Here is a 17,906-nt window from a genome sequence, read left to right as displayed (position 1 = left end):
TACCGGCCTCCTCCTCGTCCTCCCCAGACGAGGCTGGACAATTATTGAGCACATCAGGACTTGCTGAGAAGGGTAGCGGCTAACCTGGGCCTTAAGATAGAGGAGCTTAAAGAACCAGTAGATGAACTCTTTGGAGTCCTGGTATCCACAGCTCCTCCTAGAGTGGTCCTCCCTGTGCACGACGGAGTGGCCAAACTGACTAAGGCCTTGTGGCAAACCCCAGCATCTCTGCCCCCCACATCCAAGTGGGCAGAGAACTAATATTACGTGTCCTCTAAGGGGTTTGAATATTTGTATACCCACCCAGCTCCGGGCTTGTTGGTGGTCATGGTAACAAACGAGCGAGACAGGCAAGGGCAAATGAGCTCTACGCCGAAGAATAAAGAGGCAAAAAAGATACTTATTTGGACGAAAAATTTATTCAACGGCAAGCTTGCAGCTAAGGGTAGCTAACCAGCAGGCATTGCTAGGGCGATACCACCTTAACATATGGCAGTCACTTGAGAAATTCACTGATTCCCTCTTCCAGCCCTCAAAGCACGAGTTCAAGGCTATCCTGGAGGAGGGTAGGACTGTGGCCAGGGCCTCACTACAGACAGCTTCACACACGGCAGACTTGGCAGCACGGGTGATGGCCTCCGTGGTGTCTATGAGGAGGGCCTCGTGGCTTCAGTCATCTGGTTTCTCGACGGAGGTACAGCACTCATCCAGGACTTCCCACTCGATGGCACTGCTCTGTTTGGAGACCAAACTGACTCCAGGCTCCATGGTCTAAAGGACTCTAGGGCCATGTTGCGATCTTTAGGCCTTTATATCCCGTCCTCATCAAGAAGGCACTTCAGGCCTTCACAGCAGCAGTGCTTCAGAGGACAGTCCAGGGGAGAGCCCTATAGGAGACGAAACAGAGGTTACAAATGCCGCCAGGGCAATTCACCGACATCATCATCAAAGCCAGGCCCAAGTTGCCATTCTTCAGGTGGAAAGAAAGGCTTTTGAAGATGTGCCTGAGGATGACTGACCAGTTCATGCCCAAGATCCAGTCTCCCGCCCATTTGCCTCCCTCCTTGCCCCCTTCCTTCTGGCCTGGAGGGCAATTATGTCAGACCTCTGGGTTTTGGACACAGCAGTGGCTACTGGCTACACCTTTCAGTTCACTTCAATCCCACCCTTCTTCCCTGTCCCTCTTCAGGGACCCCTCTCATGAGCAACTCCTCATCTAGGAGGTTCAAGCCCTCATACAGTTAGGGGTGCTGGAGGAGGTTCCTCAAAACCTGAGGGGGAAAAGCGTTCTACTCAAGGTACTTCCTGATCCCCAAAGTGAAAGGGGGCCTCAGGCCCATATTAGACCCGCAGGCCCTGAACAAGTTCCTCAAAAGGTTAGTTTCACATGGTCTACTTAGCAGCCATCATTCCCTCGCTGGATCTGGGTGACTAGTTTGCCGCCCTCTATTTAAAGAATGCTTACTTCCATATCACTATCTTCTGGGGCCACAGGAGGTTCCTGCAGTTTATAGTAGGCATGCAGCATTTCCAATTTTGCGGTCCTACCATTTGGCCTTTCCACTGCTCCCCGCATTTTTACCAAGTGTAGGGTAGTGGTAGCAGCCCACCTCAAGCGCAAGGGAGTGCAGGTCTTCCCCTACCTAGATGATTGGCTTATCAGAGGCCACTTGAGGGAGCAGATCCATTGAGATGTGCAGATCGTTAGAGACACGTGTCAGTCGCTGGGCCTGTTAATAAACTAACAGAAGTCGTTACTTATTCCAGTTCAGAGAATAGAGTTCGTGGGGGCGGTCCTAGACTCTGTACAAGCCAGGGTGCTGCTGCCCACCGCCAGGTTCCAGACAATGACAAAGCTTATAGCCAACCTAAGGGGCTACCCGGTTACCATGGCGAAGGTATGCCTCAGCCTAGTAGGACATATGACGGCTTGTACCTACAGAGTCCGCCACACGATACCACGCTTGTGGCCGCTCCAAATGTGGCTGGCTACGGTATACTCCTCATCAAGACATCCCCTGGACAGGGTGGTCACAATCCCCTCCCACATACTTACCTCTCTAGAGTGGTGGACAAACCCCGGTCAGGTACTGGCAAGAATTTCCTTCGTGGCCCGAAGCCAACACAGTCCTTGGTCTCGGATGCCTCAGACCTGGGGTGGGGGCCCCACCTGGGGACCCTCAGGATGCAAGGTCGTTGGTCCAGGGAGGAGCTGAGCACGTATATAACTGTCAAGGAGCTCAGAGCCATCAGGCTGACCTGCGAGGTGTTTCAGTCTCATCTGTCCAACAGAGTAGTGAAAGTACTCACAGACAACACAGTGGCAATATATTATATCAACAGGCAAGGAGGAGCCAGGTCCCCAGCCCTGTGCCAAGAAGCCATACGTCTATGGGACTTTTGTGTGGAGCACAACATTATCCTAGAAGCGGTCCATCTGCTGGGGCTGAAGAATACTCTAGAAGATTGTTTGAGCAAGTCTTTTTACTCTCACCATGAGTGGTCACTCCACCAGGAGATAGCCAACCACATCTTCCAAAGGTGGGGAGTTTCCTGGGTGGACCTGTTTGCCACCAGGCAGAACAGGAAATGTGCCCACTTCTGCTCTCTGGGAGGGTCGGAGAACGGCTCTCTCTCGGACGCGTTTTTACTTTCGTGGTCGGAGGGTCTTATGTATGCATTTCCCCCGATACTGTTGGTGCACAAAGTCCTGATGAAAGTCAAGAGAGACAAAGCTCGAGTCATTCTGGTAGCCCCGGAGTGGCCTTACCAGCACTGGTTTGGGATGCTGCAAGACCTCTTTGTGGCTCGGCTGTGGTCTCTACCACTGCGCCCAGATCTCATCTCCCAGGACAACGGCTGGTTGCTTCACCTGGACCTAGCCTCCTTACATCTGATGGCTTGGCTGCTGTGTGGCTGAGCAGAGAAGAGTGACATTGTTTGGCCCAGGTCCAGAGAGTGCTGCTGGAAAGCAGAAAGCCTTCCACTAGAGTGTCCTATCTAGCAAAGTGGAAGTGCTTCGCCTGCTGGGAGGCTGATCGCAAGGTGTCACCAACAAAGTCTTCTATATAGACGATCCTGGACTACCTGCTTCATTTGAAACAGGGAGGCTTAGACTTTCATAGGTGAAAGTCCACCTGGCAGCAATATCGGTGTTCCACCCGGTGTTCAAGGCAGATCAGTCTTCTCTCATACAATGACTTCTAGATTTCTCAAGGGGCTGGAAAGACTCTTCCCTCAGATTAGAGAGACAGTTCCCCTCTGGGACCTGAACCTTGTCCTGTCTCAGCTCACTGCTCTGCCCTTTGAACCGTTGGCCTCCTGCTTGCTCATGCATCTGTCCTGGAAGGTGGCATTCTTGGTAGCAATCACTTCTGCATGCAGAGTTTCGGAGATTGAGGCCCTGACCTCAGAGCTGCCTTATACGGTGTTTTTCAAGGATAAAGTCCAGCTCCACCTTCATCCGACATTCTTCCCTAAGATCGTCTCCTACTTTCATGTTAACCAGGACATCTTTTTGCCGGTATTCTGCCCTAAATCTCATAGCTCCGGTGAAGGGAGGTGTCTGCACTCACTCGATGTAAGAAGGGCTCTGGCCTTCTACATCGATAGAACCAGATCGTTCCGCCGCTCCACGCAGCTCTTTGTGGCAATTGCGGATAGAAAGAAGGGCAAACCAGTTTCCGCAGAGCGAATCTCATCCTGGATCACAGCCTGCATTTGTGCCTGCTATGAACATTCTGGGACTGCCCCTCCAGCATTCCTATCAGCTCATTCCACTAGAGCAGAGGTGTCAAACTCACTGATGATGGCGGACCACATTTTAATAAATTCTACCCGAGCTGGGCCATACTTAGGAGCAGTACCCGCCGCCGAATATTTCAGGGCATCTTCCCTTTTTCGGCAGCGCAGCAACAGCCCCTTTTCAGCAGCAACTCCCGACGGTATCCCTGCCACCGAAAAAACTCCCCGCCTCCGCCCATTTTCAGTGGCAGCTATGACGCTGTGAACTGCCGCAGAAAAGAGGAGGAGGCGGCGACTCTTCTCGGCAGCAGGTCGCAGAATCAGAGCTGCCGCCGTCAAAACTCACCGCGTCCTCCCCTCTTCGGCGGTGGCTACAGAGGCTGCGGGCTGCACAAAAATGGTTCACGGGCCATATGTTTGACACCCCTGCACTAGAGTCTTCGGCGGCCTAACTGGTGCATGTACCTATCTATTCAAGATATTTGTTGGGCCGCTACGTGGTCGTCTGTGCATACCTTCATGTCCTACTATGCCATCACGCAGCAAGCTCAGGACAATGCGGGATTCGGCAGAGCAGTTCTGCAATCTTCACAGCCGTGAACTCCGCCCACCTCCGGAGGTACAGCTGGTGACTCACCTACATTCAGAATGGACATGAGCAAGCACTTGAAGAAGAAAGAACAGCTGCTTACCTCGTAACTGTTGTTCTCCGAGATGTGTTGCTCATGTCCATTCCACAACCCACCCTCCGATGACTGTGTTGGAGTTCCGGCAAGAAGGAATTGAGAGGGACGGGGCTGGCAGCACCATATATGTGAGCGCATATGCGTGCCGCTGCAGAGGCTGCTAGAGCCGGCCCTATGGGTACTGCTAGGGGAAAAACTTCCAACACCAGTGCATGTGGCACACACACACACCTCCATTCAGAATGGACATGAGCAACACATCTCGCAGAACAACAGTTACAAGGTAAGTAACCATTCTTTCTTTTTGAAGTTTAACACTGTATAGGATACAGTTGACACTCTAAATGTTAAGCACGGTTCTAGAAATCATTTATAATTACTTGGTGTTTTTGTTCCCTTTGCAGGGAAAGAAAGAGTTTCACGTGTCACTCTTCCAGACGTTAGTGCTGCTTATGTTTAATGAAGGAGATGAATTTATTTTTGAAGAAATTAAAATGGCTACTGGTGTAGGTATGAAAAATTACTTCATGCATTCATAATTTTCTTTCATTGAATAGCTTCTAAATATGACTCTAGATGTGAAAGTCTAATTTTAAGTAAAGCAGAATTTTGCTAATTTCAGTAATTTTTAAATGGCTATTAGGACATTTGTGAATCAGTGAGTATGTAAATACCAAAAAGATAAGCAAAATGTACTTCTAATACTTGGTAGATAACATTGATACTTCATAAATGTATTAGTAAATGATCTGTAGTATATTTTGTAAAGCTTGTGCATTCTTAATAACATAAGACCTCACTTATAGCATTTTAAATTCTTTGAGAAGTAGAGAAAGACCCCATTTTTTCTGTGCAGATTATAAAATGTTCAGATTGTCAAGTTTCTATTGTAGTTTCAAATTTCATACTTTAAAAATGACCTTTTTAGAACAACTGCATTAGTTTTGGTTGGGGAGGAGGCGTTTTGAATTAATATAGTTTTGAGTGATTGTCCACGTGTATTCCACTTGTGGTACACATGTACCCCCTGGGCACAAGGTCAAATTTTTTTTAATACCAATACCAATGCCTGTTGAGTCTGTGCCTTTGGCCCACATGCCCTGTGGCACTCCATAATTGAGGGCGTAAAGGGCAGACCGGCTACAATCACCTTCCAGTTACTTTTTACTGTACAGTGTCTGCACCTCTGCACATTGTGTGCTTGTTTTCTCTAGTTTTTAGTTAGTGTACCTTAATATATTTAGCTTATTATAGTTAAGCCTGTTGGCATTTTTTAAAGAAAAAAGAGAAGACAAAGGTCTTCAACTTTGGAGATGCTCCCACTACTGGACTCCCTGGATACGGCGCAGTTGAAATCTCTAGGATTCAAGTACTGTCCCTCTTGTCAGGTAGCTATTCCTGTCAATACTGGACACTCCATATGCCTCTTCTGCCTTTGTGAAGCACATACATGAGATAAGTGCTTGATATGTTTCCTTTTTTTTCAAAGAGGACACACAAAGAAAGGGAATCCTGTTGAAAACTTTCTCATGGAGAGATCTATAAGAGCACTATATGAGCCTGAGGAGAAAACAGCCAAACTGGCTCAGACAGTCTCTGTGAATATTCCAGTAAACCTCAGATCTACCTTGAGCTCCAGGACTCATTTGTTGACTGGAGTCAGTGAGCTTCTAAACCATCCTAAGTTCAATCTTATGAGGAGAAAGGGAGGAAAGAACACTGCTCTCAGCATGATTCATTGGAGACACACATTTCCCTCATCAGCACTCAGTAGGTCCAAAGCAGGGGGCAGTTCAAGGCCCAGATTGAATCCCGCTCATGTCCCTGCACCATTTTGTCTCTAGATGACCTCAGCACTGCTTTAGGAGCCTGTTCCTGCCTCTACCAGTACTAATGCATTGGTCACAAAACACCCACCACTCATGCACCCAGCACTGGCATCCAAGTGCTTGTATTGGCACTAGAGTGCTTCAAACCATCATTCATAGCACCCACCATGCTACCAGCTGATATGGAGGACAAGCTCTCAATCCAGATGAAATTCACAGTACTGAGTGACTTGACAGTAATCAACTTGCTGGAGTCACCATTGCAGACAACTAACTACTAGGAAGCTCCTAGTCTTGGTGCCATCTGGAGCTGCCATCTCAATTCCTGCGCAGGATACCCTTGAGTCCAGTAGAACTCCTAAGAGAATTGCTCAACCTAAGAAGAAAATATGTTCCTTCTCCTTCTCCACATCTGAGCAAAGTGGAGAGATGTCACCCACATACTTGCCACATTCTCCTCCCTATGATCCAAGCTACTCCAATGGGGAGCCCAGAGAACATCCCTGAACCCCTCATGTTATCTTCCTTCTCTCCATACTCCTAGTTTAAGCAATCAAGGCCATGTTGAGCCCTTTCAGTGATGCAAACCAGTAGAAAGACTTCATTGGGTCTCCTGCCTCCAAAGCCAGGTATGTTTCCCCTCTTAATCCACCTCAGGAAGGTCAGCTGGTCCACTATATATCTCAACATCAGAACCGGACATAAAGCAGGATGGTCTACAAGAGTCAGATGTCCAGCCTATCTCAATGGTGATATTGTCATCTTCGCCTGATGAGGCTGTCACCCTAACTGTTCCAACCCAGCCAGAGAGAATGCAGGAAAAGTCTCACAAACTTCTCGGCATCCTGTGCTCCTCAAGCTCTGGTAGACTGGCAATGCAAATAAATGAAGGCCTGTTGGAACCAGCAAGAGACTTATGACAGAACCCAGCTTCAGTGACACCCACTTCAAATAAGGCAGATAGGTGCTACCAAGTCCCCTCAAAGGAGTTTGAGTATTTCTGTAATTACCCCACACCGGGATCCTTGGTAATTTCAGTTGTCTATGAGATGTCCAAACAGTAGGGAACACCTAAAATAACACCATGGCACAAGGGCCCTAAGAAACTTGAGTTCTTTGACAGCGCAAGACCTGTTCCTCAGACCAGCTTACAAATGCCCATATTGAGCTACCGAGCATTTCTGGCTAAGAAGAACTTCTTGAATTGTGATCAAGTTTCACAGTTCAAGACTCTCACAGGAGCACAAGGAGGAATTCAAAGCTGTTGTGATACAGGGGTAATTAGTTTGCTCCTCCCTTACAAGTCACCCTGGATGCCTCAGATACAGCTTCACCATGGCAACATCGATTACTATGCATAGGGCCTCCTGGTTGCAGTATTCCCAAAGAGGTCTAAACAACCATCAAGGACCTATCCTTCAAAAGCTGCAATCTTTTCAATTTCCACACTAAAGATCTTCACACTTCAAAGGATGCAAGGTCCACCTTATGTTCTTTGGGATTGTACACACTGGCCCCAACCTAAAGCAATCTTTCTCTTATCACCATCCCCAACACACATTCACACTACACAGTCCTGTATCAGCTGGATTCTGTTTTGCTGAAGGAACTGAAGGAGTGTTGCAGCCACTCACCCTTTACATCCTCTTCTATGGAGCACCAGAGAGGCTATGTTTACATAGCAATGCAAGCCTAGGGTTAGTGGGACTCAACTGCCCACCCTGTTTCCTAACTGTGAGGGTGCTATTGATGGGACTCAGGTGCTCATAAGTACGTAAACTGCATAATTAGCTCCTTTGGTGGCTGTCTCAGTAGAATGAATGCAATGTGAGAAGGCTTTATACTGAACTACCATCTAATCTAAGAATTGGGCTCTCTAGCTCTAGGCTGAGTCACGTTAGCAGGAAAATACCTATGTGCACCTCTTCTGAGGATAATTAGGACATCAGTCTCCAGGGCTGTCAAACTATTAAAATGAAACTTTGCAATTCTTAATTTTTAAAATGGGATGTTCAATGAAGGTGATTTTGTTTTTCTTTTTGTTTTGAAGTTAGACAAAATGAAGGTATCAGAGGAAAAACACCCACACACCCCAGCCTGGCTGCTGCCAGCTGCAGAGTGATAAACTGCATCCCCAGTGCTTGGGGTGCAATATGCTTTGCCCTCCCGAGGACCCCTTATCCCTGTCCCAGCTGCACCCCGGGAGGCAGAGATAAGTGATCTCTGAGAGGCAGCAGGGAAATTTGGGGGCTGGCGCCCAGTCACCACCTTCACAATGCACACTGCCTGTACACACAGCCCTGGGTAGGGCCTGGGGTGGAGGGCCAGGAGCAAGAGCCAGAGAGCAGAGCATGACCAAGCGGCCATAGGTGCTGGAAGTAGGGGTGCTCCTGCACCCCCTGGCTTGAAGAGGTTTCCACCATATACCGGGTTTACAGTTTGGTTCAATAGCTCTCAGCATCCCCACTATACAAATTGTTCCAGCACCACTGCAAGCGCTTGCCTTGGAGGGCGGGGGGACAGCACAGCCTGGGAAGGGATGACCCATCCTGGCGGCCAGGAGCCGCCTTTCACCTATCAACTTTGCTCCTTGCTCTGGGCAGGCTTCACACAGCAGCGAGGAGGAGCTGCTGTCACTGCTGCCGAAGCAGGAGGGGGGAGGGGCTCAGCCCGACAGTAATGGTGCTTCCAGCTGATACCAGGAACTCTGGGATACATACGTTTGTTTTGCCTAACACCTGAATTGCTTTTGACTTGGTACTTTACATATTAAGATTCATTATAACAGTCCTTGTTTTCTTATTCTTCCATATTGTATTGTTTTTACTTTATAAATGTTTTTCTGGTAGCATCAACAGCTGTGTTTTAACACAATATTCACCTTAGAACATACTCATACCATCACAGTACCCATTGATGAAGCACAGGGTAACACAATTTATTTATTTTTTTTAAATCTCTAAGTCTCCAAATACATTCTTCTCTGGTCTTTGTGTTGTAAACTCCTTGAGGCTGGAGCCATGTCTTTGTTCATTATCTTGTACAGTGTTGAAATGCTTACATATGAGTCAGATCTGAAGGTTTAGGCCGTTAAAGTTGTGAATTACACTGCATAATTAGAAATGAGTTAGAAGAAATTATTAGCAATACATTTCAGAAAGGGAGGAATGTTTTTTAAATTTTATTTATAAATTAACAATTTAATATTTCAAATTTAAATATTCGTCAGTTTTTATTTTTAACCTATTTACAGAGGACAGTGAATTACGAAGAACCTTGCAGTCTTTGGCCTGTGGTAAAGCTCGAGTATTGATTAAAAATCCAAAAGGCAAGGATGTAGAAGATGAAGACAAATTCATCTTTAATGGTGACTTCAAGCATAAATTGTTTAGAATAAAGATCAATCAAATCCAGATGAAAGAAACCGTATGTATTAAAATACTCTTACTCTTTGCATCTGTTTTGATTAAACTGATACTATGACTTACTTACCTACAGGTCCTGACTGAGTTGATAGTGTCTGCATTTCCAGCAATATTTTTCACATTCTGGGAGGGAAGTAATATTTCTAGTCTTTTTGGTAGTCCATTTGTGTCCTAAATTGATGTGACCTCACATACTTTCAATACATCTTAGCTATATGGACAATGTAGTTGAAGTATTGACATTACATTGATTGAACAGAACAAAAGTAATGTTAACACATCGACTGGTTTTATTTGGAAGGAAGAGTGTTACTGAAATCATTATCATCCCCTCATTTGCTGTGAATATCTTTGGGAATGGATCTCAACTATTGGGGTCAGCATGACTGACATCTTTTAATTAGCATGTCCAGTTGTTTTCCTTGTCTTTAGCATACACAACCCCTTGAAAAGTATAGTCCTGGAATGATTGATTATTTCAGAAGGCCCATATACATTAAGGTTCCATAGAAACCTCATCTGTATTGATTTTTTTTAATTAAAGAAATACTGTTGGTTTTTAATTGTAGTTTAGTTTATCAAGTTAACTTTTCATAAGAAATATGTGAATTTGCTTTCCATATGCTTAATTTGTATCTTTGGGTTTTTTTAACATTAGGACATCCCAAAGCCCTATTTCTAGGCATGCGTGCTTGCTGTTAGAAAGAGAAGAATGAATGCTTCCTTCCACACATTACTTATATATTTCCCCAAAGCTTAACCAAACATTCAGAGACAGAGTAATCAGCAATGAAAGATGGTTTGATGCATGTTGCCTTATCTTTTAGGTTGAGGAACAGGTTAGCACAACTGAAAGAGTGTTTCAAGATAGACAATATCAGATTGATGCTGCTATTGTACGAATAATGAAGATGAGAAAGACACTCTGTCATAACCTTCTTGTTTCTGAATTGTATAATCAGCTTAAATTTCCAGTAAAGGTAAATGAACTTAATTTTCTTTCAAGCCGTACTAGAATTGTTTTAAAATACCTGGTTTTATTAATTTTTTTATTCTTCATATCCTTGGTAAAAGATGAGAAAATTAGTAAATTGTGTAGGATTTAATGGTTGAATCAAAATCAAGATCCAAATGTTAAAATATGTTTTGTTTAACGGAACAAAAAAGTCAGCAGGTTTTACCAGGAGTTTAATTTTTAAAATGCATTTTTAATTTGATGTATTTTGTTATACAATTTATAGTTGTCAATTTTTAAAATAAACATTACTGTCCTCATGTTACTATAATGGGATTGAAACTAAAACTACTTTATATTTCATTTGCATTACTAAATATAATATCAATATGATCTTTTCTTATAGCCTGGAGACTTGAAAAAAAGGATTGAATCTCTCATAGATAGAGACTATATGGAGAGAGACAAAGACAACCCCAATCAATACCACTATGTTGCATAATGGAGAGAACTCTTTTTTCCTAAAAAACCGAAACAAAACCCACCAGAATATGTATTCAGGACAATTCAGACTTTACTTTTACCAGATTTCAAGTTGATGTATACTATTCAACCAGTTGCATGCACTGGTGTGGAAGAGAAGCAAAGGAAATGTTTCTTGGATCATTCTTGTCCAGACTCCTTAGTGATTTTAAATGGCACATTTTTATTTCTTTTAGTTTCTTCCATTTGTTATTTTGAGTTCTTCAAGATTTGTTTCTTCTACTTTGTTTAAAATTAACTTTTGAAGTTGGATGGGAAGGTAAAAAAAAAAAAAATTCTCTATTTTTCTGTGACAGATGCAAGTCTGGCTTACGTATGTAATTGTTCATGACTGCACACCCATAAAGACCCTTAATGCTGCATTCTTTAGCTACAAAAATTACTTGGGTATATTTTAAAACCTCTCATTTGATTAACACTTGTGGTGAACACTCAGTGAATTTTTGAAATTATGCACCACGATACTGTTGTCATGCTTGTTTAAAACTATTTTGAAAGAAAATTAAACTTCAGTCTGGTTTGGATAAATCAGGTTTTGAAGTAAAATCTTCGAAGTGCCAAGAGGACAACTGTGTTAAAATGTCTGTAGTGAGCTGTCTGATTACTTAGCTAATGTATTCATTTGTGGAATTTTTTGCTCTAGGGTAATTGATTTGTATCACTGTTTATGTAAAACTGCAGTAAAATTTAGTTTTGCCTTTAGAGAGATACATAAAGGATAATTATTGTGCAGTGCACTCTACACAAGAAGAGAAAAGATTTTTAAGGCTTTTACAGTCTTGATATTGTGAAAGCATAGATTTGTCTTGAGAGACTAAGGATTTTGTGAGTTCTCTGTTACATACTGTATATATGTAAGTTGATCTGAATTAAAGAATGAAGGACATGTAGATCTGTTAGATAATTGTAACTATAAGGAAAGATACCTTTTTGTGGTAATATTTACAAGCCTCTATTTTATTTTACAGGATTTGCATAATGATGTTTCATTCCGATTAAAAGCTACCAAAGGAGTTTTGATCTTGGCCTAATGAGAATTTAACTTAGCAATATTTTCTTGAAAATAACTTACTAAATTTATGTAATGTGATTTTGTGCATAAATTATAAATCCATCACCCCTTCTTAAGTATGCATTGCTAAAAGCTGACCTCTTGTTGGTTTTGATATTAAAGTCCTCATTCTGTCATCTGGTGTCACTAATTGTATGGCATTCTTTGAATTATTTTTGTTCTCTTTCCTCTGTGTTAGAAACCAAACGCCACATCATATGTTTAGTACAATAAATATATTTAAAAGCTATTTAATATAGACTTATATTTTAACTTGTTTTAATATTTATATCTTCAGTTAATTCAAATAAAACCTCTGATGTGTTTTAAATATTAATTTCTTAGCGACAATGTGAATCTGGCACTTAATCTCAATCTGTCATTGAGTATTAATTTAGCAGACCTGCCTTTTAACTAATTGATTTATTTCCTATTCACATCAAAACCAGCCACAGTCAGCTTGCTAAAATATACTGGTATTTTTGGTGTTTTAAAATAATAAGACGTATGTAATAAAAACAGAAGTGTAACAGGCAGAAGTTTCATTAGACTAAAGACCTGTCAGTGATGGATAGTAAACCAGTAATATATGCTGTTTGAACAATGCTCTCTACATTATCTCCCTGACCTTCACCCAAAATATAAACTCTTACTTCCTGAATAGTATTGTTTGATTAAAACAAACAAAAATCATTAACAAAAATTGATGCTATTACTAGAAGATATATTTTCATCAACAAGTGAAATGGCTGTGCCTGTGGAAGCAATGTTATTGTCAGAATTCTGAGCTATGTAATTAAAAAGAACAACATACCTATAGCCTTGTACTTGTTAACCAAATTACTCTCACTGGTATAGCAATAAAAAAAAATGATTTTTGAGAATCTTATTTTTTGTTAGAATTTTTGCAGACCAAGCAAATGGATAAGCATTTTAAAACAAATACATGTGTGACCGGAGTCATTACTGTTTAGTGACTTATGTGAAATTAGTTGGTTTCAGTATAATTCCTTGTGTTTGCATCACAATGAAGATTTTTGTTGCAGTGACATAGAGACTGAAGGTTATGAAATCTCTATGCCACTATAATATAAATGGCTTATAGTAATAATACTGTAAAAATTGTGTCTGATTATAGTACCAGATTTACAATGATTTCCACCACAGTTTAGCTTCTTTTGGGGGGGGTGAGGGACGGGACTTTAAGAGGGGTTGGTTTTCTGGAGTTGTTTTGCTTTTTGGGGTTTTTTGTTTGTTTTTGGTGGGGATGGAAGGGTGGGGCAGAGAGGAGGAAAAGGAGGTGTAACTATTTCTTCATGTATTTGGAAGAGGTCATTTTGAAGCACGCCAGCTGCGCACATGCTGGCTGTAAGCCATAGTAGTTAACTCAACTACCTGAAAGAGACCAGTAAAAAAGCAGCTGAGGAACAAAGGTTTCTCTCCCAGGACTGATTAACTTAGTAAGGGCATCCATGATGTGGAGAGTGACCAAGTGATGTAGGGTCAGGCAGAACTGACTCTCCTTCATTCCCTGCACCATGAAACCCACATGCTCTCAGGCCTGGGGTTTTAGAAGCCGAAACACCCAACCACAATGTATTGATACCGATTTGTAATACAAGATATAACTAGAAATAGAATTTCAGTGGTAAAACAAATAGTTCTAAAGTTCTCACTGAAGCATGAGAGAGAGGATATCCTTTAACTAAGTTGGGCAGGAGAAAATCATATTAGAAAGTGATTGTCTTGTGCTCCATATCTTCTTTTCCACTACAGCATCTGACAATTTTTATGACGACACATTTCTATTGACTAAAAGGTATATAGCCAACTAATTGATTATACTTGCATCTTGATATTAAGAATGTTCAAGAGACCAAATAACCAAGCTCAGCCAAATTTATTGTCTAAAGACAAAGCACTAGGGTACATGAAAAAGTAATACATCACCAAATCATTCCTGGGAATTGAAGTCTCGGAGTGCCTTTCTGTTCACCTTACACAGAGACGATGCTTCCCAAATGCCCCCTTAAATGAACCAACTTTTATTGCATGGCTGTTTACAAGTAACAGAGCACATGAAGTTTAATGAGCCAGTTTTGTCTTTGGAGCCTCCTTGTACTTTCCCATCTTTCATTTGAATATTAAATTCCAAATGTTAAGAGGCATGAAGATACTCCCTAATACAAAGCATTCATACATCTTTCATTATTTCCTTGTACTTCATCGTACCGTTGTTTCATAAAACTGGTCTATCTAGCTTTTGACAGTTTTTGTATTTGCTTAAGCCAAGTGCTGAGCTATATGTCTCCCAGAGCGTCACTGGATACATGCCTACGCATAAATGAACAAAATAAGCATTGTACAACTTAGCATGATTACCCAGCGTGCACGCACACACACATGGTATTTATATAACATAGAGCTATTCATGTAGCACATGTATGCTCTGGCTAACACTACCTTGCTCCTTTTTCATACCAGGTCAGCCAAAGAAGTCTGCATCAAATATTCTACGAATTTCAGAAAAATATATAAATCCTGAACTATGATTCCACATTACAATCCACACCCCGCCTTTTTTTTTTAATTATGCAAAAGTGCAGTTAACTTCAGCCAAACAACCTCAGCTAGGTTCCCTTAACCTAGAGCTATGAAACATACATATCTGTCCATTACAGGATCATCTCTTCAGTGACTATCAAAACTTTCATTACCTTTTAATCATGCAGAAATTGTATAGACTTGACCTTCCTTAGGGTTATCCTTTTAACAATTTCTGATTAGGCAAAAGCAGACTGCGGCATTTCCATACTTCACAAAGATTCCATGTGGGTGAGGTAATATCTTTTATTGGACCAACTTCTGTCGGTGAGACAGACATGCTTTTGAGTTTATGCAGAAGTTGGTCCAATAAAATATTACGTCACCCACCTTGTCTCTCTAATATGCTGGGACCAACACTGCATACAGATTCTATGAGTTGTACAAAAAGTTAGTGTACCCTCTATATTCAAATAGCTAGACCACATCAGATAACTTTCCATATACTGCCATAATTTATGTTGATGGAATATTGTGTGATATCAGACATATGAAATCAACTATAATGTGAATGTGCTGTAGCTCACATTTCTAATATGCCACCTGTGAACTATAAGTTCTGTGTCTTCTCTAAATACAAAGCTAGAAGGGAAAATGAAAAGCTGCCAGAACTAATAGAGCTCAGTTAAAACTTCTGATTTTCCATAGTTTCCAATATGTGGTGGTTTTTGTTTTTATAAAGTGGACTCAATCTTAAAATGAACCTTGAGTTTCTACTGGGTTGTGGGAGGCGATGCAAATCTTCTCTTAAAGCAGATTTTTGGATGAGGAAGTGGCAGATAGTTTCAGCTTTAACTTAAGTATAATTATTGTTTTCCCTTATTAGTCCAAGGTGTTAGTGTGACAAGATCCCTGGTGTACAACCAGGAACTGTGGGACCACTGTGTCCGCTTAACTCTTCAGCCTGGACTGTCTCTTACAATACTCTGCCAGTGACAAGCAGCAAACCCCTCCAAGCGCTGTTATCACTCAGCCACCAGCATGCAGAGGCACACCCAGCTAAGATGCATGAATACTCATGAACTATACACAGGGAAACACCAGCAAATAACCCAAGCCTCCAGCCTTGCACCCCAGGAATATTATCATCTTGTACTGCTCAAGCCCGTCTCTTGAGAAGTGCAAGTTTATTAACTAGTTCACCACTTCATTAAAGGAAAGTGGACATGCACCAGCCTTTGTAACCTGAGCAGATTCCCCAAGCACTTCAAACAAATTCACTGGTTAAGATAAAACATTAAAATAAGTTTGACTACAGAAAGGTATATTTTAAGTGATTGTAAGTGGTAGGCAGAAAAGGTCAGAGATAGTTACCAAAGAAAATAAATAAGTACATAGTCTAAATCCTAAGCCTTATTAGACTAAGCAGCATTCGGATCAAGCAGTTTTTCTCACCCCACTGGATGTTGCAGGGAGGTTACAGGATGTTGCAGGGAGATTTCCCTGTAAGCCTGGGACCAATCTCCTCAGTTCAAGTCTTTGTCTTCCCAGTGTTCTTGTTGCCTTCAGCATGGATGGGGAGGAGAAAAGGAATCGCATAATGCCACTGTCCCTTATTTTATATCCTCAGTCCATGTGCCTGGAAAATACTAGCCACATCCTGATGGGCCTTGCTGAGTCACACAGTTGAACAATCCCCATTATGTGGTGCTTACACAACTGTCATTGAATTGTAAATCCTTTGCTAACTATTCCCCAGCTGGTCAATGGCTGGTGATCATTCAACGCCCGCCTGGCTGTTGGTCACCTCCTTTGTTGTCATCACTAGAGAGCTAGCCGTGGGCAACTCCCACACCCACAAATATTTCAATAACAGCCATACAGCAAAATCTCAACTTCATTCACACTAACAAGATACATATTTTGACAGAACAATGGGTTTCAGCAGATCATGACCTTTCATATATCTCACATGGCATACTTTGCATGAAATATCACAACATATATGAATGATGAATTTGGGGGTATTGGGTGCTACTGTAAGGTACGTGTGTCCCAGTTAGATCCAAGTCAGAATCTTGTAGGTTGTTTCCAATTAAGAAGATATTGATGAAATCCACAATTCTTTTGATGCAATCCTGTTTATTTACAAAGAATGTACACAACATGCTTTCTCCCTACACATAGGAGGAATCAAACATGAGTCCATTTCCTTGCTCAAAATTCCCTGTCTACCTTCCCAGCCAGCATGCCTCCCAAAAAGCCCTGGCTTCACTTTTTCTCAGGCCCACACAAGTTGTTCTTTTACTACTGACTTCTTATCTGCTCAGAGCACAGCTCCAGCATTTATAACCAGCTCCCGGCTCATATAAACACCATCTGCCCACTCCACTGGGCTTGCTCACCAGCCTTACGTGTGGCCTGGATTTTGGTCGGTGGCTCCTATTGTTTCAGCGATCTCACTCCACCAAGGAGCTTAATTGCCTCTTGCACGTCTCCTGACAGCGCCACATGATTAACTATAATGGGCCCGGCCAGCCCCAGCCCCTTTGGCCGGAGAAGCTGGATTCGCCCTGACAAGCAGGGTTGGCTGGGGCAAATGTGACCAACATCCGTAAGGGGGTGTTAGCCCTGCTATGGCAAGGGCTGCCCAGGTTTAGGGGTATCGTGCCTAGGGGAGGGACGACAATAGCGCTGGTGCCCCGGGGGGGAGGGGATTGGGGGGCGATGGGTCAATCCCGCCTTTTCAGCAGCGCCTAGCCGCACAGCGGCCCAGCCAGGAAGCGCGTGACCCGGCGACCCAAGCAGCAGCAGCAGCAGCAGCCAGGCAGGCAGGCTCGCGCCTCTGGCGCTGCAGGACTCAGGAGCACGCGGGGATCACGGGCCCTGACCCAGGCCGCGAGCTTCCCGCAGTCAGCGCCGCTAGAACCCGCCAGCAGCGGGGCTCTCTGACGTCAACGGCCCGGGCACTGCTGGTCCTCAACCCGGCCCAGCTCGCGCCCACAAGGAGGGCAGGGAACGGGATGGAATCGGAATGGCGCGCGCGGCCGGCCGAGTGGGGGATGAAGACTCAGCGCCTGCCCGGGAATCGGAGGGAGGAGGGGCCTTCTTCTACCACGTGGGCGGCCG

The 17,906-nt window shown here is 43.3% G+C and overlaps 1 protein-coding gene across 1 annotated transcript in view; it reads left to right on the top strand.

Moving 5' to 3' along the window:
• Positions 1-11,858, top strand: part of CUL4A (cullin 4A) — an 84,075-nt gene extending 72,217 nt beyond the window's left edge. Inside the window, exons 17-20 of the mRNA XM_067563659.1 lie at positions 4,835-4,940; positions 9,513-9,685; positions 10,512-10,664; positions 11,046-11,858. Of these exons, the coding sequence (XP_067419760.1) occupies positions 4,835-4,940; positions 9,513-9,685; positions 10,512-10,664; positions 11,046-11,141 (528 nt within the window). The 3' untranslated portion in view covers positions 11,142-11,858. The remainder of the gene's footprint in view (positions 1-4,834; positions 4,941-9,512; positions 9,686-10,511; positions 10,665-11,045) is intronic.
• Positions 11,859-17,906: the final 6,048 nt, after the last annotated feature.

This window comes from Emydura macquarii, unplaced genomic scaffold (genome assembly GCF_026122565.2).
Source record: "Emydura macquarii macquarii isolate MOO-44397 ecotype Brisbane River unplaced genomic scaffold, CSIRO-AGI_Emac_v2 contig_2531, whole genome shotgun sequence".
In the NCBI taxonomy this organism is placed as follows: Eukaryota; Metazoa; Chordata; order Testudines; family Chelidae; genus Emydura; species Emydura macquarii.
The sequence above is the reverse complement of the archived record's forward strand: the minus strand, read 5'-3'. Positions and strand labels throughout refer to the sequence as shown.